Source organism: Homalodisca vitripennis, chromosome 6 (genome assembly GCF_021130785.1).
Source record: "Homalodisca vitripennis isolate AUS2020 chromosome 6, UT_GWSS_2.1, whole genome shotgun sequence".
Lineage (NCBI taxonomy): Eukaryota > Metazoa > Arthropoda > Insecta > Hemiptera > Cicadellidae > Homalodisca > Homalodisca vitripennis.
In genome coordinates, this window is record NC_060212.1 from 133,812,461 (window position 1) to 133,839,337 (window position 26,877).

At 33.9% G+C, this 26,877-nt stretch overlaps 2 protein-coding genes across 2 annotated transcripts; one reads left to right on the top strand and one right to left on the bottom strand.

The window, feature by feature from the left end:
- The first annotated feature begins 4,119 nt into the window (after positions 1-4,119).
- Positions 4,120-11,720, top strand: LOC124365567. Its single transcript, XM_046821559.1, has 2 exons — positions 4,120-4,276; positions 11,154-11,720. The coding sequence occupies exons 1-2, from the start codon at positions 4,247-4,249 to the stop codon at positions 11,718-11,720; spliced, it is 597 nt and encodes a 198-aa protein (XP_046677515.1). The 5' UTR covers positions 4,120-4,246.
- Positions 11,721-24,958: 13,238 nt separating this feature from the next.
- On the bottom strand, positions 24,959-25,543 carry LOC124364936. The gene has a single exon (XM_046820765.1). It carries the CDS (start codon positions 25,431-25,433, stop codon positions 25,002-25,004), a length of 432 nt encoding a protein of 143 aa, XP_046676721.1. The 5' UTR covers positions 25,434-25,543; the 3' UTR covers positions 24,959-25,001.
- Positions 25,544-26,877: the final 1,334 nt, after the last annotated feature.

Consider the following 26,877-nt stretch of genomic DNA (forward strand, 5'->3'; position numbering starts at 1 on the left):
TTTAGCACTGATTTTATCTGCGATTGCCTTTGATCATTATTCCTCGATTAGGCTATATGTTTCTTTTTATGGTTGTCAGAAATCAACTTATTTCCTTATATAACGTTGCGTCAGAACTAGATAATTTTTTTTAGTTTTCCTGAGGTATCGTCATCCGGTATTGTCCTAATTTGTTGGAAACATGAGTTCCTTGCGTAGTCAAATTGTGGGCATTTCATAAGTAGATTATCCGCTGCATGTGCATCCGCAGTCTCCTTCACTCTTACAGTACAATTTAAGCACAGAGGAGTGAAATAAAGTTTCATTAGATGAAGAGTCTTGTTCACTGTGACATTAGTCTGATTACATTTACTATACCCCTTCTGCTAAGTCTCATATCTTGGTACCATGGCAGTAAAGGACTGATAGGTTGTATACTCCTATACCACCTGGCTTTTGTTGTATTTAGTAACAAATTGTTTTTTTCTTCAAGTATCTTCCTCTTTTGGGACGATTTGAGGTCAGTTAATGGAAGGGCCATGTCTTGAACAGAATATTCCATTCACCACTGGCTCTTTTGCGAGCTTGTCAACCATTTTATTACATTTCAAACCTACACGGCTAGTTATCCACTGAAAGGTTATTCTGTTCTTGGAGTCTACGCAATTTTTTTTTTAAATTATTTCTAGGCACATGTTATCTTCTATTATGCCATCATATGTACTTTGTGGTGATTTGGTGGCAGAAAGAGTATCAGTGCAAATTAAAATGTCTATTAAATAAATAGTAATAACATACCACTACAGAATACAGTATAACCAACCGTATCAATCTCGACGACTGGCGAGGGGCGTGTGACTTATGAAGATGATAAATTATTAACTTTTTTTACGAAACTCATGTTCATTTTTATTTATTTTGTACCATATTAAAGGCCTAAACTTTTAATAAAGCACTTACTGCATTCATAAGAATAGGATATAATTAATTTGAGGAATATAATGTTTTTAATGTTTCTCAAAACTAAAACATTGTCTATATAATCCATTAAAAAGAGATGTTTATTAATTTGTGATCGGAAAATTTGGAAATTTCCGTTCCTATTCGAAATATTTCCAAGTTTTCGAAACTTTGAAGAACGTTGCTTTACTGTTTCTAATACAATTTTATCTCTTCCTTCTAGGATATTGAGATTGCAAACTTCAGGGAGTTTATTCATTATTGTTGCAGGAATAGATCCTTTTAATATGAAATAGAATTTCTTAGAGGTAAGATGACATCAAAGCAAACAAGATCGTTCATTTTCAACGTACAATTTACATTGCATAGCAAACGTCAATTATTGAATCTAAAATGTTTCATTTATTCCACATCAAGGCTACATTCAAACTTACAACATTCAAACATAATCCCAACTAATTCCACCCGACATATTCATGTATATCTTGTCTTCTAGTTAAGCCACATTTAGACAAACAAAATAAGATCATTCTGGGATGTAGATACATGGTAAAGTCAGTTGTAAATTTTTGAAAACTATCCTATACGACTCTCTAAAGTTAAAATTTTCGATAACTTGAACGATTATTTTGTAGTTTGTTGTAAATTGTTTTTTTCAAATACTCTCCACAATTCAATTCCATAAGAAAGATGGGAATAAATTAAAAAATAATACCCCGTGATTAGTACCCAACTCTTACACTATTTTGACAAAGATCTTAAGACAAACTTCAGGATAATTTGGCACAACATTATCAATGTATCTATTCCATGCCAACCATCAATTAAGGTGTATTCTAAGGAACTTTAAAGAGTAGGCTTCCTCCAATAATGTATCTGCCACCATAATGTCGTGTCATCGGCGTACTGCACAAAACTTCCGTGCAGTAGTGACGATCCAATGTCACTGACATATATCAGGAAAAGAATATTGGACTGAGTATTGATCTCTGAGAGACTCTCCATAGCTCGTTGCAATAGATTTTGAAATTCAATTCGAAATTTGAACAGCGTGTGTTCTATGGCTAGGAAATGAACTAATCCATAAAAACGGCACGCTTCGGACGCCATGGAATTCTAATTTGTCTAGCGATGTTTTTTAGTAAACACAGTCAAATAATTTAGAAAGGTTAAGAAACACGCTTAATGTTTGATTATGGCCCTCTTCAACCATATCGACAAAATTCACTATTGCGCCAATTGTCGATTTTCTCTTTCTGAATCTACACTGGTCTTCTGAAAGCTGGTTGTAGTTTTTTAAAAAATTTAGCATTCTTGACAAAAACCATTTTTTCAAATATTATAAAAGTACTTGGTAACTTTTAGGAGATAGGAAAAACTCCTGTTTGAAAATATAGATTAACTACTAATTTGGTTAGTGACTTATCTATATGCTTTGAGCACTTATTTATGAGCAACACTAACATCAGATTGACGTTATTAGACTTTTGTTTGCAAGTTGTTGAATGATTTAAATAATATTTTACTCAAATACAGAAGCCAATGAGGCTGCTTGACTCTGTCTAAGCACAAGGGTTGTATATTCTTTATTAGTTATAATTTTATTGGTTTCTGAAAAACTTAGGTTTTTCCTCGAAACAAGAAAGGTTTTTGTGATCAGATTTGTTTGTCTTTTTGTACAAATTTTAACTACTTTGGTGGTACAGCAGGTACTGAAACGGAAATTGAAGTAATCATAAAAGTCTTAAACTGCTGTTCTATGGGTTGTGTCGAATTTAGAAGATTATTGTGTTGATGACGGACACTGCGATATTAGAGACGTTAGTAATGGTATTGTCAATAGCCTATTGTGTGTTTGTCTCCATTGGAGGTCTATCTGCAGTATGCGTTTCCCAATTTTTAATTTAGAATTTGGTTAAAACCATTATCGGTTACAATAAATATCTGTTTTTATAACCTCACACATAAATTGAAGTTCTTCCAATTTGTTAGTTGCTGATTGGGCATTTTCATGGAGCAGTCGTAATGAACCTTCATAGTATATTCTGCTTTTAACAATATGAGTTAGCTTACTTAATCTTTTGCCGAAAATTGGGCTCTCTAAAATAATCCATTGCTTATTCATTTGTTGAGAGTTAGTCTGTCTCATATTTGGCAGTGCTCGTTGGCTTCCATGGTGCCAGTAAGGCTCTCGAGATACATCGAGCAGCTTGACTAATACTAACTCTCTGTGGCCCTGCCGTAGCAGATCTGGACTCATCGTCACAGTCCAGAGTCCGGAGCAGTGGATCCCATCACAATTTCAGCTTACGAAATGTCCTGCAGTCTTCTAGGATGTTGAAGGATGACAGCAGCTGGTTTCTGGCAAAAAATGGGAGAGGTAGGGGTTGTTGGACTCGATAGGCGTAATGAACTGGAAGGTATCATCGACACAAACCTCACAATCATCTCAGCTAGTATCCGCGTGTCCCTACTTGTTAGATTTTGACCGTACCCCTAGAATAACTTTCAGCCGATCTCTCCCAAGATTAGTACCCTGATATTGTGCTGGGCAGCCACCAATTCTTCAATGTTAGCATCGGTGTCAGCTTGCTGGGTTGCAATGTGTCCTTCTAATTGGTAGCATATATTATTACTCTATGCACAGACTGCCAAATAATTTGTGGCGGCAATCAGCTCCTCACAGCGGGGCCCAGGTCCAGAGGATGACTGGTTGAGGTATTAGTCAAGTAGTCGGGCAATAGGCAATAGGCATGCACACTCCGCTAAACGAGGTCGCGGCTGCACTCAACATTCGATTTGTACTTTGTGTTAAATACCAAATTGGCAATAACAAAATCACTGCCTATCTTTAATTAAACGAGCTTTCTTGAAGTCACAAAAAAGATAGCAGTTCGAATTATTCCAATCTTAATTCTGGATACACTGGTTACTGAATGTTGTGAAAAATGCTCAAAACCTTTGCAGTCTAGTTTGGGGTCATGAGATAGTACGAACCTTTCAATTTATATATCCTTTAATTTGAGTCACATTGATAAAACACAGCTACATTTATTTCATTATTGATGACGTTCTAAAAATGTTAAACTTAAAAATTTTGTATTTGTTGACTTTGACTCAGCTGATCGGAACTCCTTTATCTTTTCAATTTACTTTTTTAGTCTTTGGGAAGCTTACGGGTTATGATCGAGTTGTCTGTTGTGTTTACATACATGTGCGTCTTTAACCTCAAAGTTAACTACTCGTATAAACTATTTGATATCTAATGGGATTTCATATTTTATAATTTTATTTTAAATTTCAATATATGTTTCCTAGATTAATAAAAAATTATTTGGTAAGTATTGAAATTAATTGAAATCATAAAATAAGTAAAATAGACTAGTCTACCGCTTTAACAAACCTTAGAAACTCTTTGATATATGAAATTATAATACAACTAATATGAGTTAACTCTTATTTTACCCTCATAAAAACTACTAACTTAATGGCCTGATATGTAACAGCAACATGAACAGTGTTGTTCAACTATGGCAATAAATGTTTTAAAAACGTTTGTAAACATTGTAGGGTACAGTTTTCTATTTGCCAACCCCTCAAATAAAATTAAGTAATGGGTATACACGCATAAAAGCTATACATGAATAATGTTAACGAAATATCAAAAAATATACTTGACTTGACCTGGGTGTTATCAGATACAGGACATTCCAAAATTAATTGTGATGTCTGAGTATTTGAGTCTATTTTCTGTCTAGAACTAAACTCTCCCAACAGATCTATTTGTTTCTCATAGGTGTTTCCCTCTGAGGCCATTGTGATATTTCTGGCCTCTTAGATGTTTCATTTGTGTATAATTAAGAAGTGGATCATCTAGTTCCAGTATCTGATAAAACGTAGCCTACACAATGCAACAGAGAAAGTATAAAATAAAATGGAGTAGGTATTTTGTTGTATGCTATGTAATCAGTTGGAGCCAGATCCACTTGGCTTATAGCGTTTTGTCAGAATTGTGAGTTTTCATTCCTCCAACACCTGTTTTTTTACTATTGAACTCGTGAAACACTAGTAGCTTAAAACAATCAGAAAATATGATTATTAACTCTTAATGGGCGATGAGTCAATACTTATGTTGGAATTGCACTGAATGTGTTAACTGTAACCTTTGGTAGTAAATGTGTTGTTAATTGCCTGTCTAAATGATATTTTAAACTACGTTTCATAACTTGACACGGATGTTTTCTCTTTAAGCCTACACTATATATCAATGATATAAATAACCATATACATATAAAACTGCACAGTAAAGAATAATTTATCAAACAACTACCATATATTTTTTAATGTTAAAACAAAATGCGTCTGATTTTTGAATAGATGTTCTTATTTTACAATGTTAAGTAGAGACACAGGTTTTTATTTAAAGAATTATTACATGCAGCTTTAACTAATAACAAATAGTGGTTACTAGCCTAAACCCGCGGCTCCGCTCGCGTGGCAGTAGAGAGGGCTGTTGCTGCAACACATTCCTAGTGCCTCGTTTGGAAATTTCCGTGCATGGCAATGTGGGCAAGTTACATTCATGTGACCGATATTCATTTTTGGGTGTTGATTGTAGTCTGCTGAAGGATCGTAATTAAAAGCTTGTTTATACATGTCATGTTGAAGTCGTGCATCGCCTGATCTGTTTGCAACCGCTCGATTACTTTGCATTCTCAATCTATCATTCAAATTTGATGTTTCTCTTTCTTCTTGCGACAGCATCATTCTTGATGCTGATGTTCGTATTCGATTCAATTCGTTTACCTTTGCGCGCTGGTCGTTGCTTTGATTATTACGAATTCGTTTTGTTGCTATCGCACGTGCGCTGTGACGGCTTAAAGCACTTTTTTTTCTTGGCGGCATTATGTTATTTTCCAATAAAATTCGTCAAAAAACTGCTCAAAGGAATTCTGTAAAAAAAAAATGTTGAGATAAACATTCTTCAAAGAATATTTACATGAGAAAACAAAAATACTTGCCTATTTTTTTAAACCTTTTACTGATGGAAAATAACACTGTTCTTGGAAATTGTAAAAAAGATATCAAATCACGTTTATCAAAAATTTGACATTTGTGACACGTTGTAAATGTCAAAAAATGTTTGTTTACATAGAAACGTCAAAAATATTTTATGTTTACTTAGTTACTGTCAAAAATAACAACAATTTTTTGTCGCATTATATATGTTTACAAAGAACAGCTGATTAAAAATTTGAAAAGACTCTTTCACTTAATAACATATGTTTGCTGCAATGCATTTCTTACGGGTATTTCTGTAACCAGTGGGGCGGAATCCTGAATCGGGAAAGGGATAAAAAGTATCCTATAACCTTCTACAGATCAAGACGAACAAATTAAAAAAAAAATTAGGCGAATCCGTCCAGCCGTTTGTGAGTGATGCTGTTACACACGAACAGTTTCATTTTTATATATATAAGACTAGCGGACCCGGCGCGCTTCGCTGCGCATTTCAATAAGTTTCCCGCGGCTTCGCACGCAATTTCCCGTTGAAAACAGTACACTATATTCACTTATTCATTTTCTATCACATTCTAAACATTGCTGAGATAATTGATAGTCGTTCCTTCGTGAGCTTCTTGGGCGCATTATGAAGGTATGTACCACATTCCTGATACTTCTGTCAAAAAAAAACAACTAAGGTTGATTTTATAACATTCTTTATATTTGTAGCCAACGTAAGATAGTAATTATGATATCTGCATTGCTCTTCTGATCAAGCATGAGCATGGTTTATATTAAATAAATATTGCAGTTAAAGGTGAATTTTTTACGTCAAATTTGAATTGTATTATCTGGATAGTAAAGTCTATGTTTAACAGTGATTGCAGAAACAGTTTAAACAAAATTTGTCGTTTCTCTTAAGCTTACTCTATGCTTTAAAACTATAAGTGTAGTAATTAAATTATATATAAATATATTTTTGTCGCACTATATATGTTTACAAAGAACAGCTGATTAAAAATTTGAAAAGACTCTTTCACTTAATAACATATGTTTGCTGCAATGCATTTCTTACGGGTATTTCTGTAACCAGTGGGGCGGAATCCTGAATCGGGAAAGGGATAAAAAGTATCCTATAACCTTCTACAGATCAAGACGAACAAATTTAAAAAAAAATTAGGCGAAATCCGTCCAGCCGTTTGTGAGTGAGTGATGCTGTTACACACGAACAGTTTCATTTTTATATAATAGATAATGATGCGTCTTTCCAGCTACGTGAATTTTAATAGTGTTTATTGTTGTTTTTGTACAAAAATTCACATAAAAGTGAAATAACCACGTTTTATTCATTAAACACAACATAATTATCCATCAGTTTTGTAAATTTTAATTCGTAATACATTTTTAATCCTTGATAGTGTCCATATCATAATGGAAAATTATTATCTATTACACATAGGTAATAATAGAGGTTCATTATAGAGATTAAGTTTAAAAACATTAATTTACTTTATCTTATACAAGTCTTCATTTCACTTCCTAGGTTTTCATTGTGTAGAAGGAGTACCTCATCTCGATTTATGACCAGTAGTTCATTTAAAATGTTATACTCTATTACAATATTTTATTCTTCTTCTTCCTGAGGGAAAAGGACAGTTTGTCCCCGCGCTTAGTCCTAAAAGGACCTTTGCGCCTCCCTTACTTTAATTTTGTGTCCTCAAAGTCCGAGGCTTTTGCAAAAACCAAATCAGATTTGAGGGCTCCTGTTCTCTGATATCCTTGGGGCTGAGGAGATATGCTCCCAGGTATCTTTTCCGAGTTTCTAAGATGGCAGGACAATCTAACCAAATATATTACACTAGCAGGATTAAATTTACCTAAGGAAGTGATCAGATTACACGACTAAAAACATAATATTATTTATTGTATTGTATCACTGAACAATTTCAAATATTGTAAATACTATAATTAGAATAGTAATGATATATAACTCATTCACTACTAGAGGTTACAGTAAAAGCGAGTAGAACGGATATATATGAATTACAGTATGAAATAATTTCCACTTCCACAAGAACGCACTCAAGCAATGTTGCTTTGGAGAACTGAAAACAACTGTTTCTTTGGTTTGCTGAATTCAATGAGAATCATGCGGTATTGGAGTAGTGTGTACTGAATATGCAAGTTTAGTTGTAATATCAATTTGAAAAATGGCTTCTATGTTGAGGTGCCTAGCCTGTATTATTCTATACTCCATTATTAAACCTCATTCTGGGGTGTGATGAATTACCTGGCAAACTTGTTACAGAAGCAATTTTCATTGCAAAAAACTTTAATTTTGTTCAGTCTACTTTTGGTCCATCAGCATAATATAAGTAATCTTCATAATATCTTAACTTGGTGGCTTTGTAAAGCGAATGAAGTCAACTTAGAGTTACTTTAATAATGGTTTTGCTGAGAAATTCATAGTTCTAGTAGGTATCATGTCAGAAGTGCAATATAAAATTGTGTCAACCTTTTTTTAACCTTGTTCAGTACCATATTCAGTACAATTTTTTGTATCCTTTTTGTTTACATTTTTGTGCCTTTTTCAGTACTATATTGGGAAAAATGAGATGTTGTGATCACTCTGTTTTAGAAAAGTGTGTGGCTGCTCAGATATCTTCCTATGCCATTATTGCTAATATGCTTGACGGTGGATTAGGTTTCCGCTCTCTGGCCTTCATCACTAGTTTAACTGTCAGGAAAAACAGATTACAGTGCTAGTACCCACTTCTTAAAACCTTCACTGCTGGTCTATACTACGTTACTGGTTTTACTGCTGAGTAAAATATCTAACTTATTGCTCACATATTACTGCCCCCATAAGAATAAAAACCCTAACTCCAAGAAACAAAACTGTTCAGGAAATGAGGATTACTAATTTTTTTACCTGCATTAACATTTTAGCACTTTAAAAAAAGGTTTATGCTAAAATGTTATTGATAGACCTACAAAATATTTATGTTGATGTGAAATTTCATTGATTAATTTTTTTTTAATAGAAAAAGTGGAGTTAGGGGCTTTTATGTCACAGTTTGTGTTGGCCTGAAGCGCACCCTTGAAAAGCCCTAACTCCTTCTATGGGAGTTAGGGCTTTTTATCGTCAAAATGGACTTGTTTAGTTGTGACACCTAATTGGCATAATCATATTTTAAATGTTGCTTAGTGTTAAAAACTGCAGTTTAAGAAAACAAACCAACATGTAATGTTATTTTATTAGATTTTACTCAAATAAAACAATTGAACAAGTACAAACAAAATATTTATGAAGTAAAAGTTTATTTTTTAATTTAAAAGCTTGTAAAAAACAATATATTCCTTTAATCAAGGATCAATTTTAATTTGTAAGCTTATTTACTAGAAATAAGAAACCTATCTCGTTATATTTGTTGACATTCATAAATTTAAAACAGTAAAGTTAACAAGTACATACAAATATTTCAACAATTTTACAAACTTTTAAAAATAAGTTACTTAAAATGAGAAAAAATGTTAAATTGTAGGCTGCCTACTACTTAGAAAAAACTAAATATACATTGTGTGTTTTAGACATGACTTAAATAAAAAAAATTAGAAGTAATCTATGCACAAACAAAGTTTGTTCTGGCACAAAGTCATTAGAATAGTTTAACTTGTAGACCTATTACACAGTTATGCTGGTGATAAATAAGTCCCCACTTACCTTAACTTTAAACAGTAATAATAATAAGATTAGCTGAAAAACAAAAACACTTCTGCCATTTATAGAATTGATCACTATCTACTTTAACTTTTGGCATTAACTTTTGGAAATTAGTTTTTTACTCATCACAGTCAATCAAGTCTCGTTCTCCTGACTCTGGAAGACTTGTCCAAAACCCCCGACGGTTGGATGGCATAAGGGGACACAGTTTTTCAACAATGTTTTTCTTTTTGGTTTTATTGAAACCCCGAACTTTATTTATTTTTTCTGGCATAGGAAACTTCTTGATATACTTGGATTGAATGAAGTTCAACTCTTTTGATGGAAATTCTTAATATTTCGTAGAGTACAAAAGCGTAGTTTTACCTCTGTCAGCAGTTACTTTCACAACATCTTTGATATGGTACATTTTCTCGACACTTAAGCTTTTTGTTTAGAAGAACAGTCCTTTTCATTCATACAAGTCACTTTCACCAAGTTCTTTGATGTCTACCTTTCCTAAATTAGCTTTTTCAACACATTTAACAAAGTCCTGGAAATGATAGACCTTTCCACTGTGTATTCATGTTCCATTTTTGCAAATCAACAATTACAACTTAAAAAATAAATTACCTGAAGTGCAGTAGAAAAAAAATCAGGCTATCTGACACAATATAATTTAAAACATTGTAAACCGAATAACTAATTATAACCAAAAACACACGTTCATGACACATTAACTTGATAGGTTGTTGTTACTAAGTGAGAAACAGCTGCAAACAACAAAAACTCTAGCCTAGTCATGCTGTTATGTTTGATGAAAGAAGGCCCTAATTCCAGGAAATCTCCTACTTAGTCTTATGAGAGAAGGCCCCAAGTTCCTTGATGCTCTTGGGTGGACTATTGAACCATAAGTCTAAAGGCCCTAATTGCAACTGCCTATGCACTTAGGGTGTTTTTAAACAATTTAATTGTTACATAGGGCCATCTTATGGTCAAAAACCACGACATTTCGGAGTTAGGGCCAATATAAATTGTAGTAATAGTAACCATGAGAGTTGAATTTAGGGCCTTTCTATGTCATAAAAAGACGTATTTTATCCCAGTAAATCGAAAACAACAAAAAAAGTCAATTTAAAAAATTTTGGAGTTAGGGCCTTTTAACTTATGGGGGCAGATTAGTCAAGCAGTGTGGTGTCACATGGAAGGAAAGAAAAAAATGAGCTTAATCTCTCTTGCCATTTATTATAGTAAAAGAGATTAACTCAAACAAGAATCTTTTTTCATTCGAACCATTTCTTTCACCTGACTACGGATGATGAATGGTATATGGTAATTAAGATGTGACTGGATTCTATTGGTGGTAGTAAATGATTTGAATTGTTGTGATTTATTTTAATGGTAATAATATTATTAAATATTGTATAAAGATCAATAAATGAATAAATAATACCATGTGTTACAAAATATTTTTATAAAACTATACATTTAAATGTGTTTCTTTCAGATGTTATCAGGATTAGCATATCGAATCACTGAAGGAAGCATAATATTTGGGCGACTTAACAACATAAGTGTTTTTAGAATACTTGGATATCACCAAAACAACTTTGCCCGTATTATCCAACGATCACACAGCAAAATGAGTTCTGATCTCTCGGACAGCAAAACAGAGATGAACAGTGAAATGTCAGAACCATTTCCAAGCCAAGGAAGCCCAGAGCATTGTGAAAAAAACCTGGAATCTTGTGAACCAGTTTCACAAACATTTCTGGATAAAGGTAACACAGAAATTAACTTGGAAAAAGCCAATATTTTAAAACCGGTTTTAAAAACGAGTCCATCTGAGGTGAGTTTGTGCGCGGTTGTCAGTGTAAGTGAAAGTGAAAGTGGAAGTGAGTGGAAATCAGTGGGAACTCAGTGTAATGGTTCCAGTGATGAAGACTGTATTGTGGTGTTCAAGCAAGCTTGGTCCGAGGGAGAGGAGGAAGTGGAGGAAGACACAGCACTGGATGAAACTGACAACACAATACAGGTAAGTTACATCTTTCAACAGCGTACTAAAATAGTTTAAAATTAATATATAGGTGGTATTTATGAGCTAGATGTATACAATACAAGACAATACACAGGTGTTAGAATTGTAAACGTGCTTGTAGCTTTCTTTTTTAAAGGTTGATAAAACATAATGGATCTATATATTTGCACAATGAAAATAGCAACTGAAAAACACATTAAAAACTTTATAGGTGACATAAAAAATTCAAAAATTAAACTTATGGATCATTGGAAATATTAGTGAGTTGCTAACTTCATGTGTTTAACGTCAACTCTCTATATATATTTAAAATACACTGGTGTTTTTGTTTACTGTGTTCCTGAGGCAATGTCTGAACAGATTTCTGTTTCCTTTATTGATGATACTTTTGTGTAGGATCTAATGTCAGAGTTCGATTTTCAAGTTAAGTTTTCGGTTTTTTTAAAGCATCATAATATTTAAATTAAATTAAACAGCCAATAGCAGCATTTTTAAGTTTTAAAATTACTTATTTGAGAAGTTACAAATGAGCTGTTTATTTACTATTTTTATATTATTCAAACATTGGTAGGAACAATAATTTTTTATTAAAATGTGTTTATTTTGCTTATTTGTTAATGTCGAAATGATTTATTTTACATTATTTTTCATAAGTCTTCTGTTTCTCATTGACCATGTGACCTATGTAGTAGAAGCTGTCATGGAACTGTTTGTTCAAAGATTAGTTATATTGTTACCACGTAAAAGCTGTAAAGTATATTTCACAAAATTAGGAGTTAATAAATATTTTGTAACAGGTGATAAGAGCTACCATTAATCAGTCATATCCAAAGAAGAAAATTTTGATTTACTGTAAAGAAATCATGAATTAGCTGGATGTAATAATCTTTTTTATTAGAGTAACTTTTTCGTATACTATATAAGCATATACTGCATATATGGTAGACAATAACTTTCAGTGTGGATTCATAATTAGACATTCTCCATTTCACAGATGCTTAGATGGAGGATACTATGATTGACACTAATACATTAACACCTTCACCGCGACTTTAGAACAGCCGGAAGATTAGTAAGTAGTGTCCATCGCAGTCAATGTATTAAACTATGGTACATCTCTAGCTACAGAATATATATTTAACAACTTCACTCATGCACCGACTTTAAGACAGCCAGAAGAATAGTAAATAGTGTCCACCGCAGTCTATGTGTTAAATTATGATACATCTCTAGCTACAGAATACATATTTAACAACTTCACTCATGCACCGACTTTAAGACAGCCAGAAGAATAGTAAATAGTGTCCACCGCAGTCTATGTATTAAATTATGGTACATCTCTAGTTGCAGAATACATATTTAACAACTTCACTCATGCACCGAGTTTAAGACAGCCAGAAGAATAGTAAATACTATCCACCGCAGTCTATGTGTTAAATTATGATACATCTCTAGCTACAGAATTCTTAGTTCACCCTTTCAGTGCGTCACGAGTCATGTACCAACCTTAGGACAGTCGGGGATGTCTAGAGGTGTGCCCACCGCATGTGTTATACTATGATACATCTTTAGCTACAGAATACTTAGTTAACCCTTTCAGTGCGTCACGAGTCATGTACCAACCTTAGGACAGTCAGGGATGTCTAGAGGTGTGTCCACCGCATGTGTTATACTATGATACATCTCTAGCTACAGAATACTTAGTTAACCCTTTCAGTGGGTCACGAGTCATGTACCAACCTCAGGACAGTCGGGGATGTTTTGAGGTGTGTCCACCACGGTCTATGTGTTAAACTATGATACATCTTTAGCTACAGAATACTTAGTTAACCCTTTCAGTGCGTCACGAGTCATGTACCAACCTTAGGACAGTCGGGGATGTCTAGAGGTGTGTCCACCGCATGTGTTATACTATGATACATCTTTAGCTACAGAATACTTAGTTAACCCTTTCAGTTCGTCTCGAGTCATATACCAACCTTATTATAGTCTAGGATGTCTTGAGGTGCGTCCACCGCAGTCTATGTGTTAAACTATGATACATCTCTAGCTACAAAATACTTAGTTCACCTTTTCAGTTCGTCTCGAGTCATGTACCAACCTCAGGACAGTCGGGGATGTTTTGAGGTGTGTCCACCACGGTCTATGTGTTAAACTATGATACATCTTTAGCTACAGAATACTTAGTTAACCCTTTCAGTGCGTCACGAGTCATGCACCAACCTTAGGACAGTCGGGGATGTCTAGAGGTGTGTCCACCGCATGTGTTATACTATGATACATCTTTAGCTACAGAATACTTAGTTAACCCTTTCAGTTCGTCTCGAGTCATATACCAACCTTATTATAGTCGAGGATGTCTTGAGGTGTGTCCACCGCAGTCTGTTTGTTAAACTATGATACATCTCTAGCTACAGAATACTTAGTTAACCCTTTCAGTTCGTCTCGAGTCATATACCAACCTTATTATAGTCGAGGATGTCTTGAGGTGCGTCCACCGCAGTCTGTCTGTGTGTTAAACTATGATACATCTCTAGCTACAAAATACTTAGTTCATCCTTTCAGTTCGTCTCGAGTCATGTACCAACCTCAGGACAGTCGGGGATGTCTTGAGGTGTGTCCACCACGGTCTATGTGTTAAACTATGATCTTTAGCTACAGAATACTTAGTTAACCCTTTCAGTTCGTCTTGAGTCATATACCAACCTTATTATAGTCGAGGATGTCTTGAGGTGCGTCCACCGCAGTCTATGTGTTAAACTATGATACATCTCTAGCTACAGAATACTTAGTTTACTCTTTCAGTTCGTCTCGAGTCATATACCAACCTTATTACAGTTAAATATTTAGTGGCCCAAATATAATGAGTTCCCATGAAAAATATCAATTAGGCTGTACTGTACTGTTACGAACAAAAGTAAAAGGTAATGTTTTATACAAAATCACAAGAAAGTTGTTTGGATATGTTAGTGGATATTTTTTCAAATCACATGTTAAATAGTTTCTTATTACTTCATGGATATGTGTAATAAGTGTAATAACATTGCTCTCCACCTAGTTTTGACTGTGAGAAAAATATCAGTAGGCACTTCAGCTTTGGTTGTAGTAATGGAATAATTAAATCATTCTTATTTGAATCCTCATGTCTTCTGAGCTTTAGAAACTATATCTTGGCGTTGAATACTAATGAATGTTCAAAGCTTTAGAAATAATATTTGTCATTAATATAATTTTACATGTTTGGTCTCTTTAATACCAATTTATTGCAATACCACCTAAAAAATAACTCTTGTTAACATTGTTTTAACATTTTATGAACAAATTCATCATTTGATTTCATCTCTACATGTAAACTATAAAAATGAAAGATCATGTGGCTTTATATTTTTTATTTTGCAAAGGCCAATCAAATAAGAAAGGCACTTCATTCTAATTTTGATTTCAGGAAAGACATAATTAAGTTAATAACTCATCAAGCTTTTGTGTAATTCTTACATAACATTTTACAAAACTATGCATCAAAAGATTGTAGAAGAAATGCAGAATCAAAAGAAAATTATTAATGAAATTCTCTTGAGATTTGTTCATGAACATCACTTGGACCAATGCTGCTTCAATGAACCAACCATGTCTCACGTGAAATTGTTGACTGTGTCATGCCCTCTAATCTATGTAAAACAGTTTATTCTAAACATGGGGATCTAAAGATAATTGATTTTGGCAGTATGCACAGGGGCTGTATGTACTACTTACATATGGAGATGTGGCACTGAATAGAATATCTCTATGCCAACAGGATAGTGAATGAAAACTAAGATTCATGAACATCGTATCATGCGTAAATATATTTTATATAGACTTGCAGCTCTGAACCTCTCTAAGATAAGAGGTAAGTAACTTAAGTTCTCTCTCCAGAGCTGGGAAACTAACACAACAGTTATTAGTGGATTTGTATGGGTGAAGGTCAAAATTATTTGCAATCATCAAAACCAGCTTGAGATGAATACATATCTTGCATTGCAAATGCTTTGAATACAAAGATAAACAAAAGGATCTGATAAGTGACCATATTTAGTTTTCTTTTCTTATATTAACTGTAGCAAATGAAATGACATAATTATCAGGATACAATGGCTATGGTCAGATTTGGAAAACCTGACATTTCATCACATTTACTTGTAACAGCTCAGACCATATGTAATTAATAGTAATTAATTATAAATTGAACTTTTGATGTTCCTAATGTCACTGAGCGTTATTGTAATGTTTTAATAGTAAGGATGTCAGAAGGTAAATTTACAGTAATTCATTAATATTATGGACATTACAACATTAGAAATGAACTGTTATAGATACTATTTAACTGGATGAGACACTTACTTAAATAATAAACCTGACCGTACTTTTCATTCCAAAGACAAAAATCCCATTAATAACAAAGAAAACTATTTTTAAAGGTTTTCCAACTTAATGGGCTGCCACCACACAGCCTAAAACTACAAATTTGAGTAAATGTAAGTTTACCAAGGAATTTGAATATAGCAAGCAGCTTATTAAATGGAGAAAGAATAATAAGTGAAAAAATATTTTAACTATTTACAATGAACAAGAAATTCGTACTTACACCAATATAACTTTGAACATGGTTTATAAAGGAATGGGAATACCCTTATCTAGAGAAGACAAGTGAATACCTTTAACACTGGATAACTGAATTAAGAAACAAGTGTCCTAGTCATGTTCCTGTTAGCTAGTTACTTGTGTAGTCAGCAATTGTGAGGGCTCTGATATCACTATTAAACTATTAGATGTTGGAGAAAACTTCATTGAAAGTCATTTAGTAAATGTTTGATGTACACCACACCATGTATGACATAACAGGCTTCACTGAGGTTGCATGCAATCAAATTTTAAGTGTTTTTGAAACTTTTAATAAATATAGAATAAAGTATTAGTGAATAATACATACAGATAGAATAAAGTATGTAACAGAGAAGTATTGTAAAAAGGTCTTACATACGCCAGACAAAATAATTCCAGTATTAATTTAATTCTTTTATGACTGGTTTAAGACATATTAATTCAAATTAAAATCTTCTTTACTGCATTAGAAATTTTTACAGCTGTATTGCATACGTCAGTCATATAACTTATATTAATACAATTATGTACATTTGTATTAAGTATAAAACATTCATTTTGACTCAAGTTACATTAATCTCTTTTTTATCAATCATCAACATTAAAATTTCATTAATTTTGACAACAGAGTGAACAAAAATGTTTTATTGTTCCCGGCGATTTGTCATGAACTCATCAACAGAATAAAATGCATTTGACACTAAAAAATCTTGATACATTTCTTTGTTGCCAATTCTCAGATGCACTTGGGAGTCTGTTGTTCACATAGATACTAACCTGAGATGGAAGTTGTTCATAAGCCATCGTGTGACACTGAATTCTCAAGTTGTCCCTTTCTCTCGTTTACATACGTACATCACTACCATGGGTCAACCCATATTTGTATTGACACCACAGGCTCCAGGATATAGAGATAAGGCAAAGTCATTAATCCTAAACTGAATATCTGCACAATTCTTTAAATTTTAAATTTGCAAAAATTCAGATGGGTATCTTTAGGAGTTGTATAGGCTTTTTCAAATTTGTATTTTGAGCAGCCACCCCACAATTTTATTCGATAATGAAAGTGTAGGTATACTAACTCGTAATAGCCATTTTTATAACACTTTCAGAACAAAATTTTTCTAGGTACACATAGGAACTATTAGCAACTCTGGAACATAACACGTTGATGTGAACACTCCAAGCACCTATACAGGTGTATAGGTATATTAGGTATATGCACCTCACCTGTATTGAGGTGTATTCCTAAAAATGTAGTGGAATCGACTTCCTTTAAAGAGAACTGTTCACTATGAACACTGGCAAATTTTCATTTTCTTGCTGTTGCAAGTTGAAATTAATGACGTTTGTAAGGTATTTTCAACAAAGAAGGCATGTATAAATGCAACAATTTTAGTCTGTAGGTTCGACAGACATACGACAGAAAAGAAGTTTTTTAAGTCCGTCAAGAATATTGTGAAGAATCCAGTGTGAAATTTCTAAACTCGTAATCGGTATAATTTGATTTCAGGTGCATTGGCATTAATAGTAATTTGACTGTGTATGTTCGCACAATCATCATGTAATCTTCAGTCGTGAAGAGGAGGTATTGTGTTTTCATACACTGCCAACGTGCCAACTCACGAGCCGAGACGTTCAGCCGGAACTGTTGTCACGTTGGAACATGTAGCTACTTGTCAACTGTCCTCGCTACTAGCGGCACAGGCACCATGTGAATCTGTCAGCTTCGTTGAGACATATTCTATGCGACGATGAGCCAATTACAGAGAGGCTTCATTCTTTCCTTAGAGAGCTCTCACTAATGAATGCGGTATAATTTATAGCCTAGTTAATTTTGGAGTTTAGATTGTGTATTAAATTGTTATCTAGTTTGTGGTTGATGGCTTTTGTACCATGTAGAACATAAGGCTGGGGAATTTAGTGAGTGCGAGCCTCACATGTCTAGAGGAACCGCTAAGCACCCTTTAGATATCTGGTAGAGATCTCCCACCACCTTGAAGCAAAACCCTGTTATTATTATTTATTGTTATATTTATCGAGCTGACCCTTTTACAGCCATTTCAGTTTAAAAGATATCAAATTATTAATTGGATAAATTTTTATCGTAACGTTTATTTTTCATTTTATTTTCTGCTCGTACGAATATATGTTTGTGTAGCAGTCTGACACGATACGAGGAGGTGTAAGTTTTCACCAGGTGCGTTGATAATCAAAGTGTTTTCGCAAAAAGTTATCTGCAGTAAAGATGGGTGTATTCACTGTTATTGACAAATTCAACGACTGTACAAACTCCACGTAAAGGTGATGTTCTTCGTGCTTTACAATTTTGTCATGGCAGTGCTGTTTTCATGATTTCAAGGATCTAAGAAGAAAAACAAGGATCCTAAAGTAAAACGCAGATGTTGATATACAGTAGTCACGCTGCTCTAACGGTAACAAACAGTTCACAATTTTACGAATGATCAAAATCCGTCCTTTGTCATACACGTAAAGCCTTTTGACGGGAGTAAAATATAAAAAGCGTCAAACGGCTTGGAGTTTTCACCAGTAGAGCTGCCAACTGCAGAAAAGGAATTTCCCCTATGGTGAACAAGTGTATGATTTGGGGAACTTTTTGACTCTATCTTATAAAATAATATATTCTACAACATTCTCCTTCGATGCCAGAGTGGTATCCCTCACATTATCGAAGTAAGTGAAACCCATTGAGAAAATCCCTTCATATCAACTGGAAGAATCCCCAAAGGAACTAAAAATGTATATTATACAAGAAACTTGTGTTTTCAGCCATAGATGGGTTATGGACACCCCAAGTAAAAATTAGTGAAACTTGCCAATTCATCTGTTTCTAAACGTATAATGTGCAAATAAATAAATTAAAAATACGTTTCAAACATATAAGGTCACTCAAGCCTCACACCAACTCAATTCAAAATCTGGTACTGTATTTACCATATCTTGTTAAAATGTAATTGTTTTGATGTATATTACATACAAAAACAATGTAATAGGTTAGTTGTATCTATGAGGTTTCCGAAATCTAAACCAGTTTTTCCTTAGCGTATTGATTCTGCACTAAATGTTAGCATTGTTGTTTAATTCTTTTATTATTTGTGGCTCTTTATAATACCATCATGTAGTTTTTGGACTATGAGAAACTAATGAGCGACTAATTTGACAATAAACAATAATATGATTCTGTGCATGTTTTAGTCATACGCTGTTGAAGTAAACAAACGCTGATATATTGCATTTTAGACATGTTTATAAAAGATTCTACATATAAAAAATAATGTATTTTCCAATAAGTATTGATGGTTTTGTTGACTTTTTGTACTGCCCAACCATGCAACGTACTCAAGGAGATTGTTTAGTAAAACTGCAAAACACAAGTGCTGATACTTGAGTTAGCATAAAGTTCCACAACTAGTGACATTGCTGCAGCCAATAAAGCTAAGGTTTAATGAAGGTATACTAGAAACAGAAGTGTGAACTGCGCCCCCCGTCCCTCTCCCCCTAGACTACACATTGTGTTGGCTTAGTGACTAACTTATGTAATGAATGCAGGTTGAGAACACCTAATGCCAGTGAGCACACAATATAACTAATGCTGCTTGCCGAGCTTAAACCCTCTTATAAATGGCCGCCGTGTTACAGGTCACACATCACTTTAACACCGATTTACATAATTTAAGCGCTAATCTCACTTGTTGAACTCTGGTCTGCAAGTTTACTTTGGGTTTGTGGTCGTCCCTGGTGCGTCGTGTATGGGCCGCGTGTGTGAGGCTGAAATGTTTTCTTGCTTCAAGTAAAAATGTTTTATGAACAAGTTATTTTGATTTATTATTAATCTTGAAAACTGACTGATAAAATCCGTGCACACGTATTGTTGTTTGTAAAAAACTAACGAATCTTTTAATAATAAAATGGTATAGTATTGGTGGCAAAAGTGCCAAAAAATAGTTGCCAAATAGTTTAAAAAAAATGGTATCCCTACTTAAATCAGTAATTGTACCTGCTAGTTAAAATATTTACTTGGCAATATATAGTGTGTGAGACACGCGACAGAGCATATGATAAATATAGACACATTCTAAAATACTTCGAAGTTATTGTAAATCTATACAGTGTGTCCATAAAGTACGGATGTATGAAAAAGCTTAATAATGAGATATATAAATGTTTGTCTGTACGTCCTTTATAGAATCGTAAACTATTTGACTGATCATCATGAACATTTGTATTTAAATGTATTTTTCTATGGAAAAGGTGGATATTATATACTATGCTCATTGATGTAACTCGCCACCAGGCAGCGCTGTACAAGATTTCAAAAGTTTTCAAAGCGCCTGCACACTATAAACTGCAATTACGAAGATTCGCGAATATTAAATAGCCAAATACTATTTGCAGGCGCTAATTTATGATGTATATTTATCTTTAAGATAAATTTCTGGTTGAACTTAAACCTTGAGTGTTAGACCATTTTGTAATAAAATAAATGTACGCGTATAATGACTGTAAACATACACAAATCTTCTTGATCGTGGCAACAAGGCAAACTCTACATCGGCGTTTGAAATATAATTCACTTGATCCAGAACACGTATACACATACACGGGCAAAGCTTACTAAAAGTGTGGGTAGTCGCGAGAAACAGCTAGTACAAAATAAACATTAACCGCTAATATGTACATAACATTATAGTTACTTTCAGTTTGGTAAATTTTTATTTTTGCGGCTGCTGAATCGGACATTTTGGATTTAGGTGTATTGTTTCACGTACGAATAGGCTCGTGTGACGTGCTTTTATTTTATCATGAGTTCAATGATGAACAATGTGGTTAATATCTCAATGCGTTTAAAAATTATTGCAAAAACAGAGTTTTAAAATAATTTATTTATATTAAACATAATTTGCCTTGACAGTGTTTAAATTAGCCTAGTAAGTGCCAGAATACAAAATTAACCCGCTTAATATTATGATAGTTAAGTGAAAAACACCATTATTTTAAAAGTAATTAGTGACATACACTTTCACAGTTCATTTATTTAGGCTTTTATAGTTTCATATTTTATAAACAAATTGTATAATAATTCAATTCTTGTTAATAAGTTACAGACCTTAAAGTTGCAGTTTCACTACTGAAATCAGAATAAAACAAAATTTATGATCTCATGGCAAACAGTTTTATGCCTATTAAAAATATTAGTCATAACTTGAAGATGGCCGCCAAAACTCAACACTGGCCTAACTGAAAGTAAGTTTTGCCGAGTAAATCTGTCACTATAATGATTTTTCATATTTCTCGTATTGGCAAGACCTCCCCATAAAAATAAGGGGGGTGGGGGTTGGTTACTTATAAAACTATGCTTAGTCTTTTGAGACACCAGCGTTATTATAGTTCATTTAAGTGAGGACGGTGAGGGGGGGAGGGTTAAACCCCTATACTCCAACTTGTTACGGCCTTGTTTTTATCAATACACTGTCCTTTAAATTTAAACATTACAATGTTCTGATCAACTTTTCTGGGAGCAATTTTCCATTCTCACGTGAAAAGTTGGCCGCTGTACACGAAGGAGATGTAGGACGACAACATTATTTAATCTCAGTGTTGTTGGCCACGACAAGTATCGTGTGTCCGAGACAACTGGCGCGGCGCGGCGCACTTGTCACCGACACTCGACAAAGACAGAAGAAAGCTGATATTGGCAGCAGAAGGGATTGCTGAGGGTCGGTAAATAGTTGGAGCAGCTGAACTAATAAATCGCTCCAAGGTTCAATTTCTTCGGCCAACACAACATGGCAACGAGTGACAAACTGGAGGGAACAAACAGTTTTGCCGTGTCTGCCAAGTTTTGTTCTACTTTAGGCTATACAGCATAACTCTATTTCTTGCCCAACTAATCGGACATTTAAGGACCAGTGGTCAAATTTGAGTAATTTATTCTCATCAACTGTAGAGTGTTCAGTCATAACATTGCTTTCGCAGTGATTAAATTTGTTGAAAAAAAACGTGATTAAACGTGGATTAATTGTTTCCTGAAATCAATTTATGTGCCTTCAGCCATAGTGAAATAATTACGTTATGTTTCACCCCATAAACAAATATAGAACTTTGACACACTTTTACATCCTTATTTTTGGTTTTAGAATTATGGGATTTTAAAGATCTTACTAATACTCTTCCAAACGCTTTGTATATTTAATACTTTTCCCATATGCAAACGATAAAGTACTAACAGGTTTTGCTACTTTGGAATTATTCGGAGGCGGCCACTCTGTCCCTATCTACTATTTGTTTTTACGTTATAATAGGCCTATAAGTAGGTAAATATATTCGTTCGTATTATGAATAGAACAGATTAAAGTTAACATTTATGAGCGCTCTACGTGATCTGAGCTCTAATGTCGAGGGATGTTTTTCTTATTCGCCATAAGTGTGGGGAGGTGCCGAAATCACCACCTAATGGCTAGAGATATTTCCGATCGGTACTATCCCAACCTCGGATCACGCTCTAGATCGTCAAACACCAGATTCCGGCGTCGCTCGGTGGCGCCTTCCCGCACTTCTGGCGAAAAAAGAGAAGCATCCCTCGAGATAGTACTAAACTCAAGAGATCACGTGAGCGCTCGTAAAGGTTAATTTTAACTTGGTACTACTAGTAACATATTTATGATAAGCTAATTAAAATCTACTTTTACCGCGTAATAACAAGTATTATAGTAATAGGGACAGAGTGTCTTGACCTTCAGATAATAGTACTAAAGTATCATAGTTTGTATATGTTTGTTGAAAATAACCAATAAAAATAAAAAAAAAAAAAAATAAAAAGCGTTTGGACGTGTATCAATTATACCTTTAAAAAGAATTGTCTCCGACAATTCTAACACGATACATATACACTCTGTACTAGAAGAGCGTAAACTTTTTTAAGTTTAAGATTGTACTTATGAATTGTTGTTGTAAAACATCGTGTACAAGTGGATTTTAAACGGGTTTTAAACTAATCTGAATTATTTTCATATAAAAATAAACATTGCGAATGAAGTATGAGTATAATCTCAAGGCCATATTATACGCAACTGAATAAAAATGTTGACTCTAATAATTTATAGTAAATCTAATGAAGGTATCAGAAAGTATGCACTTTATAACACGTAATGCTCCAGTTGTAGACATTATAAAAATAGATCACATATATGTTAAAAAATAGATACACAATTTGTTGTGTAGCTGTTTAGTGAAATTAGTTAATTTCATACGAAATTAATTAATTTCATACTTGACCCTCTCTATATCAATAACACGCAGTAACGGTCTTAGGTTCGGTAATAGGATCACAAACTTAGTGTTAAGGCAAATAAAACCAGTGAGCTCCGAATCTGTAAACTGTGTAGTAAAAGTTATAAAACTAGTAAAGAAGTCTAATGAAAATATATGATGTAAAGTTTAATACTATGGATATTATGGTACTTTGGGATTATACCGACCATACCAGTATGAAGAAAACAAAAATATAAATTTATAGAAACAAACATGATACAACGAAAAAACAACTCTTTAATTACAGAATTACAAACTTACAACGATTATCAATTATTGTTAATGTGGTCAGATTCCGTTATATGCCCCCAACGCTTAAACCTTTTTCAATGAACTTAGAACGTTATTAAACGATGTAGTTGAGTAACAGAACTAACATTCCATCAATCAACACGCATTTCCAGGTATAATGATCGGTATTGATGTCGCTGTTATCTTATCTTTCTCGAGAATCCCGATTACGGCAGGCCGCGCGGCATCACATGATTATTTAAGGTTTTTGCACGGTACATAATTATTGCCTTTCCATTAAAATTCAATTTCTATTTCTGATCAGCCCCTCTAGAATTTGATATTTTACTGATAGGTACTATCTCGAGGGATGTTTTTCTTTCGTTGACATCAGCGCGGAAGGTGCTGCCAAAGCCCGCGCTGATGGCCGGAGGCACTCGCATTTTGGGTGGCGGAGTGTGATCAAGAATAAAAACAAGCTTTGTGTGTTTTTTTCAATAAAGAGGTTAGTTTTTGTTTGGTAATGTTTGTTTTTTTGAATTTTTGTGTTTGGAGAAATGTAGGAGTAAAACACGGAAGTACAACAAAGCGACGCACCAGCTGAACGGGCGGCGAGACTCTGCAATCACGTTATCTACTAGACCGCTCGACTTTGACCTCTGTCTGAGGATGGGGAGGGGTTTGCGATAAGACAATTCCTGTTTTATATTGACGAAGTATTGTTCTACGCCAATCTAGTAATCAGTAGAAGCAAAATGTCAAATAACGATTTATGTCTGGGTGTGGTCGGTATAATCCCAAAGTACCGATATTATTAACAAGCTCAGTTTGAAAATCCATACTTGGTCAAAAACTGCAGGTTCTAAGAGAAAGTCATGATGGTAATTTATGTTATCTCTGGAAATAATAAAAAAAAAAAAAACTGGTTGGTTACATGCTACTTACGGTTTTGTGCAAAATAATTCTTGATTTAGTCGATAAAATAGGTAGACTTATTAAAAGTCGTAATTTAAATTCCTTCTGAATAAGACAGGTAAGCTATAGCATAGGCAAACAATAATTTTATCTAATCCAACCGCATCACCATCTTTATTTCACTTTTGGCGTTTCACACTAACAATCCTCTTCATATATTGGTGGTGGGCACTTCTTCGGTGTGTCTATGGAAGAAGGCTGGGGAAGCCTGTAAGTCATCAGTTCGACTTGCGCGTCGTAGAAGGATGTGCAGTGATAGCTGAAGTATTCTGGATTCTTGTAAGTCCCCTCTTTTGAAATCCCGGGAAACGACTGTCCTTCACTGATTTGGTAAACGTTGGAACTCAAACCAGGAACGTCTGGGGACGGTATGAAAGGTTCTTTACTGATCTTGACATCTTCCTTACCTTCGTCTTTTTGGCCGCTTTTACAAGGAGCAGATGCACCTTCCTCATCTGAGGAAGCCGAGGACAGGTCATCTATCTCTGATGATATTGACCTCGTTTGTAGTGCAAATATCCTTATGTTGGAGCACTTCAGTCGTCTAAGGAATCGCAGACTCATGAACATAAAAACTGTCAAACTTATTACTTTATTTAGAATTAAAAGTGGAAGTGTGAAATTATAACTGATTCTTGTAATGTTTTATTTCAATAATCAGCTGTTTAGTTCTTTAACATTACATACGATATCTTAGAAAATAGTTAGAAGATTGTTAGTCATCTATTACAATAAGAAAAATATCATATTAATATGCCTTAGTAATCAGTGCAATTATGGAAGTACTACTTTTTTTCTTTTTTTTTAGTAGATAATTGATTGATTACCCTTTCGTACACTTAATATTTAATAAGCTGGATTTTTAAATATTAGGTTAGCTGTTACTCGCGCCTTTGGAAGCATTAAACTGAAATATAATAAGTACAAAATATAGTTCATTTTTTGAAGTTCTAATTCTAGTTCTGTAACGTCAAAATCATAAACGTCTAATATTGTGACTTTTACTTAGGCTACTATTTATTGGTTCACGACCACATTTGGAAGTTTATACCGTATCAAGTGTGAGTGACGTAGCAGAGGAACATAACGTGACATATCGTTACGTGACTATGTACCTATGTACAAGTTTTTTGTAATATATTTATCATTCAATGTGTTTGTTTGAAATCCTGTTCATTTTTCAGCGTATATTTGTTTGTATCCCCATATAAAACAATTTGACCGAACGTAGGTTTAGATTAGGATATTATAATTATGTTACTAGTAGTACAAAAGTTAAAGATAACTTTTAGGAGCGCTGAGCTTACATTTCGGCACTATGGCAAGGGATGTTTTTCCTTTTTCACCAGATAGCGCCGAAGGTACTTGCCCGATCTCAGGTTACGTCTCAGATCGTCCAACTTCTCCTCAGATATTCTTCTTACAGTGTTTTGTGGGCATATAGCCGAATTTGGCCGTTTTTCCAAGGTCCAGATTTTTGACAATGACTATCAACTTGATGCTATAAACGATAGCAACACACAAAAGATAATTAAGTAACAAATAACTAACTACATTCTACAATACAATACAATACAATATAATGTCATACGGTATATATGTAACAGAGCGGTTCTGAAACACATGGCTATGTGTTTTGAGGGTTCTTTACCAGGATTGGTGTTATGCAAATTGCATTAATGTAGACATTTGAACATAAAATATAAGTGCGTGTATGACAATTTTAAAAGATAATTGTATTTCCCAACCTTCCGTAAATTTCAGTGATATTTTTATACCATTAGTGAAAAAAGAAATCCATTCCAAAAATTATGAATTGCAAACCATATTTTTCTACATAATTCTTTTATAATTTATTAGTTTTTGGTCTTTACAGTTAGTTTTAAATTTGATTCTATTTTATCATATGTTTATTCTATTTTACACATATGTTCTTTTCTGTAAACAATTCAAACTGATGATGCCTTAACCGGCGAAAGCGCTTTTTAAATAAATTTTACGTGGAAGTAGAAAA

Excerpts from the sequence above, each read along its gene's own strand:
- LOC124365567 (XM_046821559.1), top strand. The coding sequence starts at position 4,247 with ATGTTTCCTAGATTAATAAAAAATTATTTG. Across the intron at positions 4,277-11,153 it reads GATTAATAAAAAATTATTTG|ATGTTATCAGGATTAGCATA; the intron begins GTAAGTATTGAA and ends TGTTTCTTTCAG.
- LOC124364936 (XM_046820765.1), bottom strand. The coding sequence starts at position 25,433 with ATGTTCATGAGTCTGCGATTCCTTAGACGACTGAAGTGCTCCAACATA.